Genomic DNA, 16,479 nt, shown 5'->3' on the forward strand with positions numbered 1-16,479 from the left:
CAAATAATGTTATTTAATCTTTAAAAAAAATAGTTAATCTTACCTCTTGTATTTTTTTAGATACATTTTTTTATCCATATTTTACACAACTAAAATAATAAGAGACATTATTTACCCTTCCAATACAAATTAATACAATGCGCATAATTTGATGAATTAATAATTTGATAAATTAATGATTTTTTATTAAAAAGGGGAGAGATAATTTTAATGTGAACCGTAATAATTTGCATTAAATTTATAGACAATATAATTAATAAACTAATTAATGTAGCGTCCGTGGTCAAACTTGTGTTTCTTGTTGGACATGGCATCAACGGGGAGGGTGCCTCGCACACCTAGGCACTACGTCGCCGCCGGCGATACGAGCACGTAGAGGAGGCACGCCGAGCACCCGATGATCTCAGGAGAAGCCTCTGATTCCAGATTGCCCTTAAGCCTCCGCTTTGCCGAGGAATCGAGGCTGGCCAACGGTGAGGGAGGCGTTATCGGGGAGTCTGCAGGGTGAACCACACCTTCTCGAGGCCTCGAGGGTGCACACGCTCAGGTACCTAGAAGGGGGCACTCCGACGTGGACCTTCGCGAAGAATGTCGCAGATGATGGCGGAGGTGTTACTATCAACCCTAAGCCTATGTTTAAAGGAAAAGTAAAATATTAAATTTGTATTATTTTTATTTGTAAATATGCTGTGTTATCCTCACTTTTTTAAATATTTAGTGTTTAAAAACCAGTGCATCTTGCATATATTTATTGATTAAGATTTATGTGTTCAAACAATTGTAACTCTTTTGTTAAAATTGACATTGACATTGGCCTCAAAATCGGTGTTGGCTTCCAAGTCGACATCGAAGTATGCATCGGTGTTGGCATTGATGGAGTGTGAGCGTCGAACGGTACGAGTGTTTTTTGTCACAATACAAAAAATAACTAAACAATAATTTTTAAAATTAATATAATAAAATAAAAATAAAATTAGAACATAATTTTTTTTAGTTCTTCTAATCCTTCCTTACATCCCAAATCAGGGTGTAAGAAATTCTTTCATTTCATGAGTAAGGAAAGTTAAAGCTAGCGATGACAACGAGTCCGAGTTGGTACGGATTTGGCCAAACCCGAGACCCGCCTCACCTCCCTTTGAACCCACCCTGCCCCGCGAACCCGGCAAGGCAGATCCGGATTAGACCCGCTAGACTCGCCATATTTTTTTTTAAATACAAAATAAAAAATTTTAAAAATAATTAATCATTAAATTTATTTTCAACATTTATATTAATAATATTTTATAATAAAAAAATATTATTACAAATTAAAACCTATCAATTTTGATTCAACTAAAAATTAATTATCAAATTTTATTCAATTAATAATTAATAAAAAAATAAAAAAATATTATACGGAGCAGATCCGGTTAAATTCGTGACCCGTCCAGGATCTACCCTGAGACTCATTTAGGCGAGTCTTAACCTACCCCGCCAAGGCGGGTTTGTTACGGGGTCAGGTTTCAACCCGTCTCATTGTTATCCCTAGTTAAAGTTTACCCTTTATTACATTTACTTTCGATAGCTCACTTCCTCCAAAATAGGATTTCAAATCTCCCTTCTCACCCTACCCTTTCCTTTCCTTCCCTCACCTCTCCCAAACAGTGACAGAGCTAATTATGAGATGATTGACCAGGAACCTATTGTATTATATTTTATTAGTAAAAGATAATATTTATGGTTATTATTTTTACTTATCTATGTTAGTTGAATAAGTATAATAATATCCTATAAGTTCTAGTGTACATCATATCAATTTGTTAAATTTATAGTTAGAGACTATATATATATATATAACACTATTTTTAATTATTCCTAGTCAAATATTAATATACAAGGACAATATTAATTGTTGAAACTAGCAAATAAATCAACTGATGATTTAATCTCACAAATCATTAATACAAGATATCAAATTAACATATGTGTATATATTAGAGAATATGTACTAAATTAACTCACCATGAGAATGTTTCATAAATCGTTATATGAATGTCATATATATTTTCATAATGACTATTAGTATAAATAGTACTTAAACATGAAGTTACTATGATTCCCTACATAAGAAATTATGTACTTTGATATATATAAATATCACATGTCATAAAATGAACTATAAAATCGGTCACTAAGTATGCAATAATCGATACGGAGGGATATGAATGATGTATATAGAATCTATTCATTCCTTATAAAGGAAATGATATCTGTGGGTCACTTGATTAAGTAGAACTAAATAAGTCAATATAAGATCTTAAGCTTATTCCGTTAAGTGTGTCAACTTAAAAATTAAGAAACACACAAAATGATAAGAGAATTACACAGTTTATGTCTCATAGATTAATCTAGATATCAAAGATAGAATGATCAAGTTATACAAGATAATTGGCATAGACAAAGTAAGCCGAATATCAATATTCTTATTACTTGGATAACAATGATGGATTAATAAATATCACTCATTGTTTATGTATCGAAAATGATTTTAAAAATACTGTAAACATTACAAGAACCTATTAGCTCACACATAAAGAGCATGTTGATTTAAGAATGATTTATTTTAATTTGATTAAAATTATATAGATTTGAGCTTTAATTTTGAAATTTATTTCATAACTTATTAAGGCCCAACCAAACTATATAGTTCACTAAGATAAACAATAATAGTTATCAAAGAAGATGAATACTTTATCGAAGAAGATAAAAGTCATCGGAGAAGATGAATTAGTATTTTCTCCTCATTTAATGTTACCTAAAGTAGCCATAAATATGTCAAGAAGATGAAGAGGTATGTATCTTTTGGATTGCCATAGTATATATGGTCTCAAACAAGATAATGAGTGATATGTGGTTATCCATTCTTAGAGAACTCTCCAATTTCTAAAATCTTGGAGAAGGATCGAGTGACTTGCTCGCGTAAATACTGTAGAGGCATAAATGTTTTGATCACATTGAGATTTGCCGAAGCATTAGTGTTGCCAGGATTGTTCCATTCATGCACCAAAGGAAATAATCTGATCAAAACGTGTATTCTGCATTCGCTTGGATCTCTAAAGGGATCATTTTTTTACTGCGTATGTATATTATTTTTGTAAAATATCCCTACAGGAGGAAGCACGAGGTTGAGGTTGAGGTTGAGGTTAGGCAGGTTCCGAGGCAGCGCCGGGTGCAATTCACGCTTCTGGAGGTAAGTCTTTCCCGACTACAAGTCATTGAAATCCATCAGGGTTTAGCACTGGATCGAACAACAAGAACAAAATCATCAGAAAACATCTTCTTGTGAGATGAATCCGGCTAGAGATTGAAGCTGCAGTAGGGTTCATCAGCGATAAACTACCACGAAAGGGATCTAGTGACTACTTGCCACTAGATCTAGTGACCTCTCCCATCCATCAGGAACTCTGAACTCGAGGTCGACCTCGGCGGATCCTTGGAATGCCCCACCACTGCCAAACAAGTCCATGGCGACGAGCTCCCTCTTTCCCTCTCCTTCCTCCCTGAGCTAAGAAACTCACATCAGCAGCCATTGACGAGCACCTCCGACCGACCACCCACCCACCCACCCAATATCAACAAGAGAGATCAAAGAACAATATCGAAACAGGATTGTACAATCTGCAGAGGCATACAAAAAGGAGCCACCTTTGAGAGATGCATGCTTCTAACCGTGGGGGAAGGATTTAAATGGATTTCTATCGACCAACATGAGTATCAGCAATGCAGCAAATCAGTACTGGTGTGCTGCATTCAGTCTATTTGTCTGAGGTTTAAAGTTCCCATTGTGTCATTCTGATCTTGCCATTAAGTTCAGTTCTCAAATAGATGGTGCTAGGCATCTTAAGATAGCATACTTTTACAACCACAAGTGGTATTTACGACTCTAATATATTGAGTATTGAGTTCGGAGGTGGTTAGCTTCTCAACTGGAATAGGCTGATGTCGACTCTGTATCTATTTGTTTGATCATACGATTGAATGATGAAGAAGGCAGGTACTGTAAATTGCATTACTTTCCTATGACATTGATATGGTTTCTTTGCATTGGCCTGATAGATGTATTTTTTAGATTAGTAAACTAATTTTGCCTTGTTTTTTCGCCTTTTCTATGTAACACGACATATTCGGTTCGATAGCATCAGCCTCACATGTTATCCGAGAGTACTTCTCTCGGCTTCACATTACATCTTCTACCAGCACACAAGTAAATAAAAGCACAAATAGAAGATGAGAATAGTAAAAATAAAAATATTAGGTAAATGTGTAGACTTAAAAATAACAGACACCAATCCCACTTAATTAGGTAATAAAGATTTAGTTGTTATTATATCAATAATTATAATAATTTTGGCTGTAATAGTCTCTATATGCTAATCCTATAATTAATGATTTAATTATTCATACCTGATTATTTAATAATTGAAAGTGATTATTAAAAGGAATAATAATAATAATAATAATTTTTTCATTAGCAATGTAAACACATCATTTATTAAAACTTTAGTTAAACCCAGTCCAAAATAATTAGTCAATTCGAAGGGGACTACCCGACCAGGCACGATGACCTATTTCATGTCATGATGGGGTCAGGCATGGCATGGCTATCACAGTCCCAGTCAGCATTTAGAAGGTGTGACATGGCAGGACATAAACCATTCCTTCATAGATCATGTTAGCCACAATGTAAGTCTGGAGTTCGAATCTCGATAAAATTGAGATAAATATCTCAATTATGTGCTAATCACTATTCCAAAAATTAATAGCCGCCCATAATTTTCTCCTCTGTATTGATCCTGAGACGGATTGACGGGAACGGGAGCGAACGTATTCACCTTTTGCCATCATATCAGCCACAATGTAAGGCGGGTGGGGTCAGCCGAATAGTGAACAACCCACTGTTCTATCGAATGACCCAAGCAAAGCTAGATGGGCGATAGAAGGATGGTTCACTATCCAAACTAATAGCACCGATAAAGTAAGGTAGAACAGCTTGTCAATGTAGGTCAATCAATCTAAACGAGTCATGCAATCTGCGTAGGTCAGATTAACCAATTCAACTATCCCTCAACTGAATTCACTAGCTTAACCGACACCTAATCAGCGTAACTAGATTGAATATCTCTATTAAAGTGATCAGCCTGACTGGATGAATCGAACCAACCTACTGAAACAATTGAATCAACCACACTAATCAGCCCATCAAGATCATTAACAACACCATTCAATTCAATCGAGTGACTGATCGATCCACTCGATCGATCTAGACCAACTGCATTGTAGAAAGTAAAATCCCAATATATCCAAAGCAACAAAACCATTGTATAAGAAACTTCCAAATAGCTCTTAAAATTATAACTTCTATGCACTGCTATCAATCAACTACACGAAACTTTCACTAATACATGATCCTGAGAAAGGATCGGACCACATCAGGCCTATTATACACAATCCTATCCTATATTGTAAGAGGTTATTTAAGCGACTCGAATCTTGACCACAAAATCATACGGCACCCATTGCGACAAGGCTCGCTTCTATCAATCAACTACAACATGGATCATAAAACATGGTGAAAAATCATACAATGGAACTCCATTAGACTCGGTAGACAGATGTTCGATGTGTCTAAGCTCAACAGCAACCAAGTCTTCATTTTGTTTTAAGCTATCATCAAAATTTGATTAAATCTTTGGGCATTGCAAGAACAATAGCCATTTAGTAATAAAAGAATTCATGAGCTAGCAAGCATTGTGTAGAAAAAAAGTTAAGGCGTGAAAAGACAACAAAGCAATCAATGAGAAAGATGAAGTCGATAACCAATTCATGGATTCAAATATCACAAAATCTTCAAAAGTACTGAAAGCAACATACTTAGTTCTTTAATGTTAAATGACTAGAAAACACTACTCAAAGAACATTTTCACTGCTGCAAATCCATAAGATGTGGAGAATGGAAATAGTATCCGCACCACAAGTATAGGGAATGCACCATTGAAGACTGCTCGACAGTGCCGACCTACTTAGATCTCTGCCGCATCTTTCGGCGCTTCCTCTTGAGCCTCCTCATACGCTTCTTCTTCCACTGTGGCAAAGATAGAAAAACCTCAGCAACAAGAACAAGTATTGATCGCAGATAAAGGATTCACAAGAATCGTCTGTGCAAGCAGAGAAATTTCACATTTTACTCATACTAACCAAGCCATAAATTTCAAACAAAAAACAGATATTTAACATACAAAATTCCTACAATAAAATCTGTTTTCTATATAAAAAAAAGAATAAAAAAGGAACGAGATTCTGTAAAGAGAACCACGTCCATTTTTTAGGAAAAAAATCTATACTTCGGAGGAACATAATAATAATTTATACAAATGTAAACGAACAAAACATATTAAAAAGATTTTTTTTAAAAAAACTTTGAACAAATCATATGTTTAAAAAGCACTGGCTACACTACAAAAAAGCTTAAATTTTGTTCCCGCACAAAAAGATCCATGATCAAAACCAGGTGTGGGGGCTTCGACCATGAAACGCAAGCGAGCAAAAAGAGAATTAAAAACAGAAGGGAAATGTTACCGATCTAAAGAAGTGGCAACATAAGGAATCTAATAGTCACAAGAAAATCATAAACACATCTAGATATTACCTTTGCCCTCATCTCGTTTCTGCAACAGAAATCGCTACGAGTTCCCTTCTCTCCGTGCTCTGCGTTGCGGCGCCGATTTCGGAATCCACAGACGCTTTCGAGGAATTATATAGAGGCGAACCCTAAGGGCATTTTCATAATTATGCATATAACCGACCGGAACGGTCTGATCTGTAAAATAATTTAATGGGTTGGGCCGGCCCTTTCGAACTCACAAAATGAAAAATTTTCATTTCATCCTATATATTTCGCACAGAGTTTTGAAATTATCAAAATGGTCCCTTTAATTTTTAAGTTGTTGTCTTGCTACCGATGGAATAGAACAATAACAACTAAATTTCTATCTACTAAGCCGAATCGGTTATATGAATCCTCTTATAATGTTAGACATAATTTCCTATTATATTCTCATTCTACGTTGTAGGAAGTTAAAATAACACACACTTGAAAACTTACCAGGGATATTTTTACAAAAAACTTTGAAGCTTATTCAAAAAATAATGTAAATTTGGTAACTGAAGTGAAAATTCCCCTTTACAAAGAGGGTGTATTCAATCAAAAGATTGAATGATTTTTATTGATTTTTTTTAATGATAAATTTTTATGAAGTTTGATAGATTTTTATTAATTTTTATAGAATCTCATATAATTATAAAAAGAATTTCATGGAATTCTATAGACTTTTTTACAAGAATTTTACAGACATTTATAAATTTTATGGAAACTTGTAGATTTTAGAGGGTGTATTCAATTTTGAAAAAGTCTAAGTGGTCATGATCTTGTACAATATTTATTTTCAAATAAAACCTAAAATACATAATTAAATTTATTTTTTAATAAAATAATAAATATCATATTTGTCTATAATTTTTTTTCAACTTTTTAAACTTTTATCTTATTTTAGCTAAAAACAAAGAGAGGATAACATCTTAATTTATAATTTAAAAAAAAATTAATAATATAATTTTAAATCCAACAATATTATAATAATTTTAAAATTTTTTATTTACAAATTTGATCCAAATTATCAGTTTGTCAGCCCTTTAATGTGGTCAAATTTTTAATAAAGTATTGAATTAATAAATTTAATTAGTAATCAAATTAATAATAATATTAATACTTTGATTAGTAATAATATTATTAAAATAAATAAATGTAAATATATAAAATTTATTTAGGAATTTTTAAGATTTAAATAAATTTTATAGAATATTTTTAGGGACTATTTTCATTAGACTTTATTAAATTATCTATTAATTAAGTTGAAAATTAAATTGATTTATTAATATATATTTTATATGGAAACCTAATATCTCAAGTTTCTCTTCCCTTTACACACGGCGCCATCGTCCAAATCAACTTCGACTTCAACCTGCTCGCAAGTAGCCAATCGAAGCATCACCGACTGCTTCAAATAATTTTTCTATTTATTTTTCTCCTTTCCGACGCATCGCAAACTTCAATTGATGACACTCCTCATTGTTTTCCATCACGAGCAACTAAAGAAAATTCTCCGCCTGTAGCCTGCCGCCGTGAGCCGCCGCCAAGCAAAGGTTACAAACAGCTACCGTTCCGTTCCGACCATTTTGATCCGTTATTTTTCCATTATAACATCGGAAAATGGTGTTTCAGAGGACTCTTAGCTTCGCATGAAATGCATGCTGACAGGGGCGGATCCAGAATTTTAAGTTTGAGGGGGCCGCATATTATAAGAAAAAAAATGTGATAGCGATTAAAATTATCGATCACAAATTTTGAGATCGCCAAGACATTTTAGTGACGAAATTAAATTTCCATTGCTAAATTTAACGACAGATATTAATTTTCAGCGAATAAAATATTCAATAGTTTGTTTAAACCTTGATAATAAAATCCTAAGCATCCAACAATAACCTCAAGAAGAAAACTCTATGAGTAAACAATATCAAAATGAAAATAATAAAATCAAATTTCATTTCATCATGGCAACAACAAATATGATGTAATCAAAAGCATCATAGTAAACATAATCAACCCAATTTATTTCAATTAGCATAGGAGATAATTCAAAGCAATCAGGAACTTCCTTTGATAACAAACTATATGTTGGCAGTGTTGTAAACAAACCATGATTCAAAAACATGAAGTAAATGTATATTTAATTAAGTATCAATTACAATTCGCTAACTAAAAGGAATTCGATGTTCTTTTAAATTTTTGAAATCTTCAATGATAGCTTCTATGCTCACACTTCTAGCAATTTCTCTCTCAATATATACCATTAATGCATTTGAGAGAAAAGCATCCTCCATTTTGCTTCGAAGCCTTGTTTTCACAATATTCATCGCAGAAAATGATCGTTCTGAAGTAGCCGTATAAACCGGAAGAGTAAGCACAAGTATGATCACTCTAAAAATGAGGTTGTATGTAACGGACTTGTTAGTCTTTACCAACCATTGACATAATTCTGAAATGGTTGAAAGATTTTTGTAGTCGGACCCTTTGACTAGGTTATACTCGTAATGCTTCAATTGCATCTCCAATTGTTCTTTTTCATCTCTGGTAAAATCCTGAGCATAAAATTTTTCAACTAATTTACATATATACACAACTCTGAAAGACTCCGCTGCATTTTGAGGATTTAGGGCATTACTAAGAGTGAGCAATTCCATAGCATCATCACTAAAGTGACCATTAATTTCTTACAACTGTGAATCTATCGAAGCATAAAAGAGGTCTATTCGATAATGATGCTCAATGGTGAAATTGTCTTGATGAGCACGCCCTCGACCTCGTTTATTAATATATGGAGCATTGAAATCAGGAATGTCAATATTTCAAAGTTCACAAAAGGATTTCACTTTTACAAGCAAATCATCCCACTTGTTATCCCTCATATGTTGAAGTAAATTCTTAGTAGATAATACAAGCTCCATTGCATTTATAATATCCTGAAACTTACTTTGTAAAGTCTGACAAAGAATATCTGTGATCCCCCTAATCTCTTTCATAAGATGCAAGATGAATACAAAATCAAAGGAAGTCATTTCATCATAAACAGTTGTTGCATCTGCTCGTTGAGAAGGAAGCCCATCATCCATAATCTTGAGCAATACCGTACACGATGCACTAAACATCTTAATTAGGCCTTTCAATGATCTCAAATGAGAACTCCAGCGTGTATCAACAGCTCGTTGTAAAGTACCTATCTAATTAAGTCCACGCCCTGTCTCGAGTTCATTAATAGCAATCAAATATGCAATATCATCTGCATGAGCATTCTTCAATTCATCATTACGCTTACATGAAGAACCAACAATATTAACTATAAAAGTTAATCTATCAAAAATTGATGAATAGGTGTCACATTTTTTGCTGCTGCAACCAAAGCCGATTGTAACCGATGAGCAAAGCAATGAACATAATAAGCACTTTTACAATCTTTTATAATCAAAGCTTGCAATCCATTAAACTCGCCCCTCATATTACTAGCACCATCATACCCTTGACCTCTAATATTTTGAACATCCAAATTGTAGTGAGCCAAAGCAGAATATATAGCATCCTTTAAAGTTAAATCCGTAGTATCAGATACATGAACAAGGCCAAAAAAACGTTCTTGAATGAATCTATTACTATCCACAAACCTCAATACTATAGACATTTGCTCTCTTTTTGACTCATCTCGGGCTTCATCAACAATTATGCAATACTTGGCAACTCCAATTTCTTCACGAATTGTATTTTTCACTCTCATCGAAAGCACATGAAGTATTTGTTTCTGAATATCGTGACTTGTATATTTGGCATTTTTTGGAGCTTTCGCAATTGCCTTTGAAAGTTCATCATTGTACATGGTCAGCACATCCAAAAATTCAAGAAAATTGCCACGATTAGATGAACTAGATTTCTCATCATGACCTCTAAACGGAATTCCTTGAAGTGCAAGTAATAACACCACGTGTATGTGAGCCTTCAATCGAAGACGATTAGTTGCAACTTGTTCATCATTAAAAATATCAAATCTCCTTGATATATGTTGTGTTTGGTTCATCAAATCCTCACATGCCTTTTCAGCATTACGATGGGGTGAAGATACATTATCCTTTCCCATATGGCTTAGGAAAGCACAAGCTTTTCCATTTCGAACTTTCTTCCACTTATCAAATCCATCAACAGTAAATGTAGTTTGATTTAAGCATCCTGAAGGCTTGTTGAAGATAAAACATGGAAAGCAATATGCTTTATCTTTAGTGGGTGAATACTCCAACCAAGGAAATTGTTCATACCAAGTTGACTGAAATCTTCGAGGGTGCTTAATATTTTTATTTAATGGATATTCTTGAAGAATAGGTTGATATGCTTTCAGATTCAAATAAACTCGACGAATCTCGTCTCGTTGTTTAGGATGATATTCTCAAATTTGTCGACGCAATCCTGGATCACGCTCTAAAGAATCAAGATCAACCTCTTCAGTTTCTGTATTTTTGAATCTTTTAGGAGGAATTTCAGATGGAAGATCATCATTATTTGATATTGTCGATAGAGTCATCGGAGTAGCCGGATCCAGTTCATTTGCTCTCTTCCTTTGAAAAAATTTATCAATCGTAACAGTATTTCTCATTTGAAGTATATGAAACCTTTAACAATGAAAAACTCGAATTATTTCAAATAAGTGAATAATAATTAATAACAACAATATTAAACCAAACATTAAGTCAATGATAAAAAGTAAATAATAATAACAACATAAACAAACAAAAATATCAAAAATTTTATCATTCATTATCATTAACCATTAAATAAGCAATTCCAACTTCAACTATTTAGGCACTTTAATTTCTAAAATAACAAGATTTAATTAAAATGTCTAAATTAATCAAATCATTAGGAGAAAGCAAACAAAATCAAGGAATCAAGTAAAAAGTAGAAAAACAAACAAAATCAAGAAGTTTAACGAAATTGTGAACTTTATATCGTTCTATTCTTGAAAATGAAGATAAAAATGATAAAATAAAGGTATAAATTTGTGTTAAGCTAGTAAGCTTCATAAATCATAATCATAGTGTGATAGATCCTACCTTCCCTTTAAAATGCAGTGGCATATACAGCGGCGGATTAAAACAATAATAAGATTATTACACCAACAGGCAAGGTAGGATCTAATATATTATTAGATAATAAGATTATTAGGTTGCATTTTAAAACAGTAATAAAATTATTAGGATCAACCGACAATAGCCAACAGCCTTAAACAAAAAAGAGGCAAAGTTCTACAATCTACAGATTACAGATAAAATTTAGAAGGATGATCGATCGAGGAACTAGAAAGGGAAGGTAGGATAAAGAAATGAATATGGAAACACCAACCAAAATAAAGATTTTTTCCCTTTCTCAGTTCTAAGAGTTTCAAAACCCTAAGGGTGCGTTTGGTTCGGGGTTATTCTTGATAACCTTGGTTATCCATCCAAGGTTATCAACAAAAACCTTGTTTGGTTTAGGTATTCGATGATTCCCGAGTAATGCTCCATGCCCGACACGTCAGCAAAAGGGTCATGCAGCCCGGAATCGGAAAACCTTAGAAAACTAAGGTTTTTCTTGATTTCGGGGTTAACGGATTTTTTTTACCAAAAATACCCTCCGATAAGAAAAAACATGAAAAAAAGAGAAAAAATGTAAAAAAATATTAAAAAATGTAAAAAAAATTTAAAATTTTATTTTTAAAAAAAATAATTTAAAAAAATTTAAAAATAAAAAATAAAAATTTTAAAAATAAAAAATTTAAACAATTTTAAAATTTTTTAAGAAGTTTAATTTTTTTTAAAAAAATTAAAAAATAAAAAATTTATAAAAATTTTAAAAATAAAAAAATAAATTAAAATTAAAATTTAAAATATAAAAAATTTTAAAAAATAAATATAAAAAATATAAAAACATTAAAAAATAAAAAAACACATAAAAAGTAAAAAAAATATACAGAAAAAAGAAAAGTAAAAAAACATTAAAAAATAAATAATAATAATAATATTATTATTATGTATAGTTGGTTTTGTAACTGAGGGTAATACGGTAAAATATTAAACTAGGGTATTCATTAAAACCTTCAAACAAACAAGTTTTTGTTGCATTACCTAGATTGAACCAAACAACATTGGTTATGTTTTATTCCCCATAACCTTGGTTATGTGATTACCTGGTAATCACATAACCAAGGTTATACATGATGACTTGAACCAAACGCACCCTATAAGGAGTAAGGACTAAGGAGAAGAGGAATTGCACCTTTCTCTCGAATCGAGATCGAGAACGTTCTCGTCGTAGTTTCGCAAAGATCTGAGACCTCCTCACCGGAGTTCGCCTACTACGGAGCGAGGAGTCGCTGCTGCCGTGCCACTGTCGCCTGCGCCGCCGACTGATTCGAAATGTCGAACTCCCAAATCAAAATACCTATTTGCATGCCTTTCTCATTAATTAGCTTATAAATAATAATAATATATTAGTATATTATTTAAAAATTTTACACGTGGACACGCCCCCCCCCCTCCCCCCGTCCATATGTAAATTCGCCTCTGCATGCTGAGAGGTTGATGCAGGTCGTTGAGAGGTTGAACAAGAACAAGGCCTTTTGGATTAAAAAAATAATCAAAATCAAGTAGTGGGAAGAGAAAATACTTCTTCATAAAAATTTAAGGCGATTTGAAGTCGATAGAAATCTCAGAGGTAAGGAGAAGACTTTTATTTTATTTTTAAAGTTATACCAAGTGTTTTGGAGAGTTCTTATTAGTTAAAATTTATATTCAAAGAATTTCAAAGAATCCATGAAAATCTATTGAAATTTTGGATACCAAAAGATTTTCATAGAGTTTTAAAAAGTCAAGTTTGAATATCACATGACTTTTTAAAACTCTATCAAAATTTAATTTGAATACCACTAAATTTCTATAAAGTTTATAAAAATCTAGATTGAATACACCTAGATTTTTAAAATCCATAAAAATCATTCAAAGTAATTAAAAGCCTAACATTGAATATACCCCTATAAGTTAATCCGAATGAATCCATGGAGGGGAAAAAAACATATCTTAAAAACACTTTGGGGAAGCTCAATCAATGACAGCAAAGTGGTGGAATGAATTTTGTAACTATACAAATTTACACTTTACAGATGTGCTCCTGAGAATACAATTAAATGGTAGCAAAAACTAGTTTGATCATAATTACATGAATCAATAAATATCAACTCATGAATTATTCAGCCAAATGAAACAATGATCTTGGCTTCTTTTGAACATTGTGCTTCTGCTGAAGAATTCCTCCAATGATTTGTAGGTAGAAAGTAGAATTAAAGAAAGAAAAATCATGATATATCTTCCTAATGTTAGTAGAAGACATTTTGGATTAACCGCACTGAAACCCAGAAATTTACTTTGTGGCATCATTGAACTCAAAGAGAGTGAAAAGAAGCAAAGAACTCTGTTCTTCCTCTAGTGCTCCTATTAGAGCCCAGCTTTATCTGTGAAGATGTGTCTGCCCTCACATTGCATCTCTGTCCTGCAGCCTTGTGCAATGTCAGAGGTGAAAGTAATCAGAAATTATGCCGCAAGAGTCTCTCACCACGGATCATCATAGAACTTGTTCATCTAGCCATGTTCATCTGCATGGATCAGTGATTGGCCTGTTGATCTCTGAACAACTTCCAGTCCCACCTCACATGCCTCAAGCTTGTTCCTTCCTGTTACAGAATAGGAAATGCCAACTCGATCGACTTGATCTCTGACACATTAGGAGAGCTTGAGAAAGGGAGGAGGAATGGTTTACTTACTGTCAATCGACAAAGATCATCCAAGTACAACGAACGATCACATGGTTGATTTTCTACAACTCCCAGCTCGCGGAAAGCTCCGTTCTTTGTTGGAAGAACTGCATCAGGAATTGTTTTTTTAATAGAGTGGAACCTTTGTCTGGTGATCGAGCGGCAGCACGTCAGAACACGTCGCCGGCCGTCGAGCTCTGTGGGAGTGCTGCTGCTGCGATGTGTTAGGCTCTGAAACGGCCTCCTTTTCCTGTTAAAAATTGAATTTTGGAAAAGATGGAGATTAGATGGATAAGATTGTTTAAACCGCGATGAAAAATAGGGAAGAAATTGAGGAAAAAGTATGTTTGATTGATTATGGAAGTGAAGGCACGTCACATGGATGCTGTGCAGCAGTACGGACATGGAGGACCACAGGCTAAGCTGCGCATCTGATCCGGATTGGTAGAGAGAGAGAGAGAGTGCTGGGGGTTGGCCAAACGGGGCAGATATTCGATTCGTCGATTCCTTTGCGCGCTAACGTATGCCGGTCGCCGGAGGGCGGGGAGGGGGGCGACCGCTAACGTTCGCCTGGCTTGACGATCAAGATGAACTGGCGCAGATTAGCCAAGCCGTGAGAGCGGCGGAGCGCTAATGTACCCCGCACACCGGAGAAGAAGTACGGAGTAGATCGGAAACATCAAACAGAATCTTGGGAAAAAGTTTCTTCATTTTTGGGGATTTTTTTGTGTGCTAGTTTATTTTTGGGGAAGCATGGCGGTCCCGATCCTGACGCCGGTGGCGCCGGGTCAATTCCGCCCGTTTCGACGCGGAGCCGTAGCGATCTTTCTTCTGCCCGAAGACGGAGACGGTCTTGCTGGAGCCCCGGAGCGAGCCGACGGGGAGGACGTTTAGTACCGGCGCTACTCGGACGTTGGCGGAATAAGACCTATCGACGCCTCGCGGTCGCGGCCTCGGGCCTCCAGTGAAGCTCCCAGGGCTGCTCGAGCTTCGCTCCAGGCCTTGGAACACGATCTTGCCCGACGGGCTCATCCGCGGGCTGTCCACCGACACTCCCCGTGGCGGTTGCGCTGGCGGATCGGCAGTCCGCCGATTAGGGCCTAGGGCGTCTCTCGAAGACGCCAGCATGGCGGGGCGCCGTCGCGCGAGGCGGACCCGAGGAGGGATGGGGCCGGGCTTGTCGGACTCGATGGAGAGCCTGGCGAGGTTCTCGTGGTCGGGGCCCGAGGAGGAAGAAGAAGAGTGGGAGAGACGGGTGGCGACCGGCGTCGAGTCGTGATCCGAGTCGCGGAGGAGAGGGAGACTCATCGACTCGACGATGGAGGCGTTCTTGGGTTGCCGGTGGAGGAGCAAATGCTTGATGACGGACCTAGGGATAACGCTCCTCGGAACGGCGGCGTCCACCGGTCCGCCATGCAACACTTGGACACCGGCGGACTTCGCCGCGCGCGCTCGCTTGAGGCCGAGAAGCTCGCGCCAGCCAGCGGAGCACCGTGGCGCACGGGGAGAGAACGCGTACGGATCTATCTCTGCCTTCGGGAGCGGATCCGCCAAACCGACCTCCACGGCCGAGCGGGCCTCCGCCGATCGCGGAGCCGCGAGCTGGAGAGGAACCAACTTGCCCTCGGAGAAGAGCTCGTCGGCAGGGAGCATGGAGACGGGGTCGTCTTGGAGGTGGAACTCGAAGTCCTCGGCCGAGGAGTCGGGGCCGTCCTGATCGGCTGGGGCCATGGCGGCGGAAGGGTCGGCAGCGGCATCGTGGCTGAAGGAGATCCTAGGACCTAATATCCAGGAATGCGTCTCCGTCCTAGCCGCCGGCGGCGGCGGCGACGGCGATGGTGAGAAGGCGACGCTGTTTACCAGAGCGGAAGCCATGCATGGGAGGAGAGAAATAGCAGCAGGAGAAGAAGCATGCGATGAAGGCGATGTGTGTGTTTGAGTGGATCAAGTTTCGTCTATTTATAGCCAGTCCTTTGTCTTCTATACCATGCAAAATTTTCAT

General features: G+C 36.1%; 2 protein-coding genes and 1 long non-coding RNA gene across 4 annotated transcripts; all 3 read right to left on the reverse strand.

Annotated features, from left to right (window-relative positions):
- Positions 1–5,830: 5,830 nt before the first annotated feature.
- Positions 5,831–6,821, reverse strand: LOC122004810. Its single transcript, XR_006118246.1, has 2 exons — positions 6,686–6,821; positions 5,831–6,121 (listed from the first exon to the last, which is right to left on the reverse strand). It is a non-coding gene; the product is annotated as an uncharacterized LOC122004810 (long non-coding RNA).
- Positions 6,822–9,873: 3,052 nt separating this feature from the next.
- LOC122004751 (zinc finger MYM-type protein 1-like) lies at positions 9,874–10,778 on the reverse strand. The gene is made up of 2 exons (XM_042559589.1): positions 10,103–10,778; positions 9,874–9,989 (listed from the first exon to the last, which is right to left on the reverse strand). Exons 1-2 carry the CDS (start codon positions 10,776–10,778, stop codon positions 9,874–9,876), a joined length of 792 nt encoding a protein of 263 aa, XP_042415523.1.
- Positions 10,779–13,775: 2,997 nt separating this feature from the next.
- On the reverse strand, positions 13,776–16,430 carry LOC122007265. 2 transcript variants are annotated; one of them, XM_042563099.1, is made up of 4 exons: positions 14,856–16,430; positions 14,487–14,727; positions 14,279–14,396; positions 13,776–14,215 (listed from the first exon to the last, which is right to left on the reverse strand). In XM_042563099.1, exon 1 carries the CDS (start codon positions 16,350–16,352, stop codon positions 15,210–15,212), a length of 1,143 nt encoding a protein of 380 aa, XP_042419033.1. In that variant the 5' UTR covers positions 16,353–16,430; the 3' UTR covers positions 13,776–14,215; positions 14,279–14,396; positions 14,487–14,727; positions 14,856–15,209. The 2 variants fall into 2 exon arrangements, with proteins under 2 accessions (XP_042419033.1, XP_042419032.1); XM_042563098.1 differs by having other exon boundaries at positions 14,487–16,430.
- Positions 16,431–16,479: the final 49 nt, after the last annotated feature.

This window comes from Zingiber officinale, chromosome 7B (genome assembly GCF_018446385.1).
Source record: "Zingiber officinale cultivar Zhangliang chromosome 7B, Zo_v1.1, whole genome shotgun sequence".
Classification (NCBI taxonomy): Eukaryota; Viridiplantae; Streptophyta; class Magnoliopsida; order Zingiberales; family Zingiberaceae; genus Zingiber; species Zingiber officinale.

Excerpts from the sequence above, each read along its gene's own strand:
- LOC122007265 (XM_042563099.1), bottom strand. The coding sequence starts at position 16,352 with ATGGCTTCCGCTCTGGTAAACAGCGTCGCCTTCTCACCATCGCCGTCG.
- LOC122004751 (XM_042559589.1), bottom strand. The coding sequence starts at position 10,778 with ATGGGAAAGGATAATGTATCTTCACCCCATCGTAATGCTGAAAAGGCA. Across the intron at positions 9,990-10,102 it reads AGCTTTGATTATAAAAGATT|TTAATATTGTTGGTTCTTCA; the intron begins GTAAAAGTGCTT and ends TAACTTTTATAG.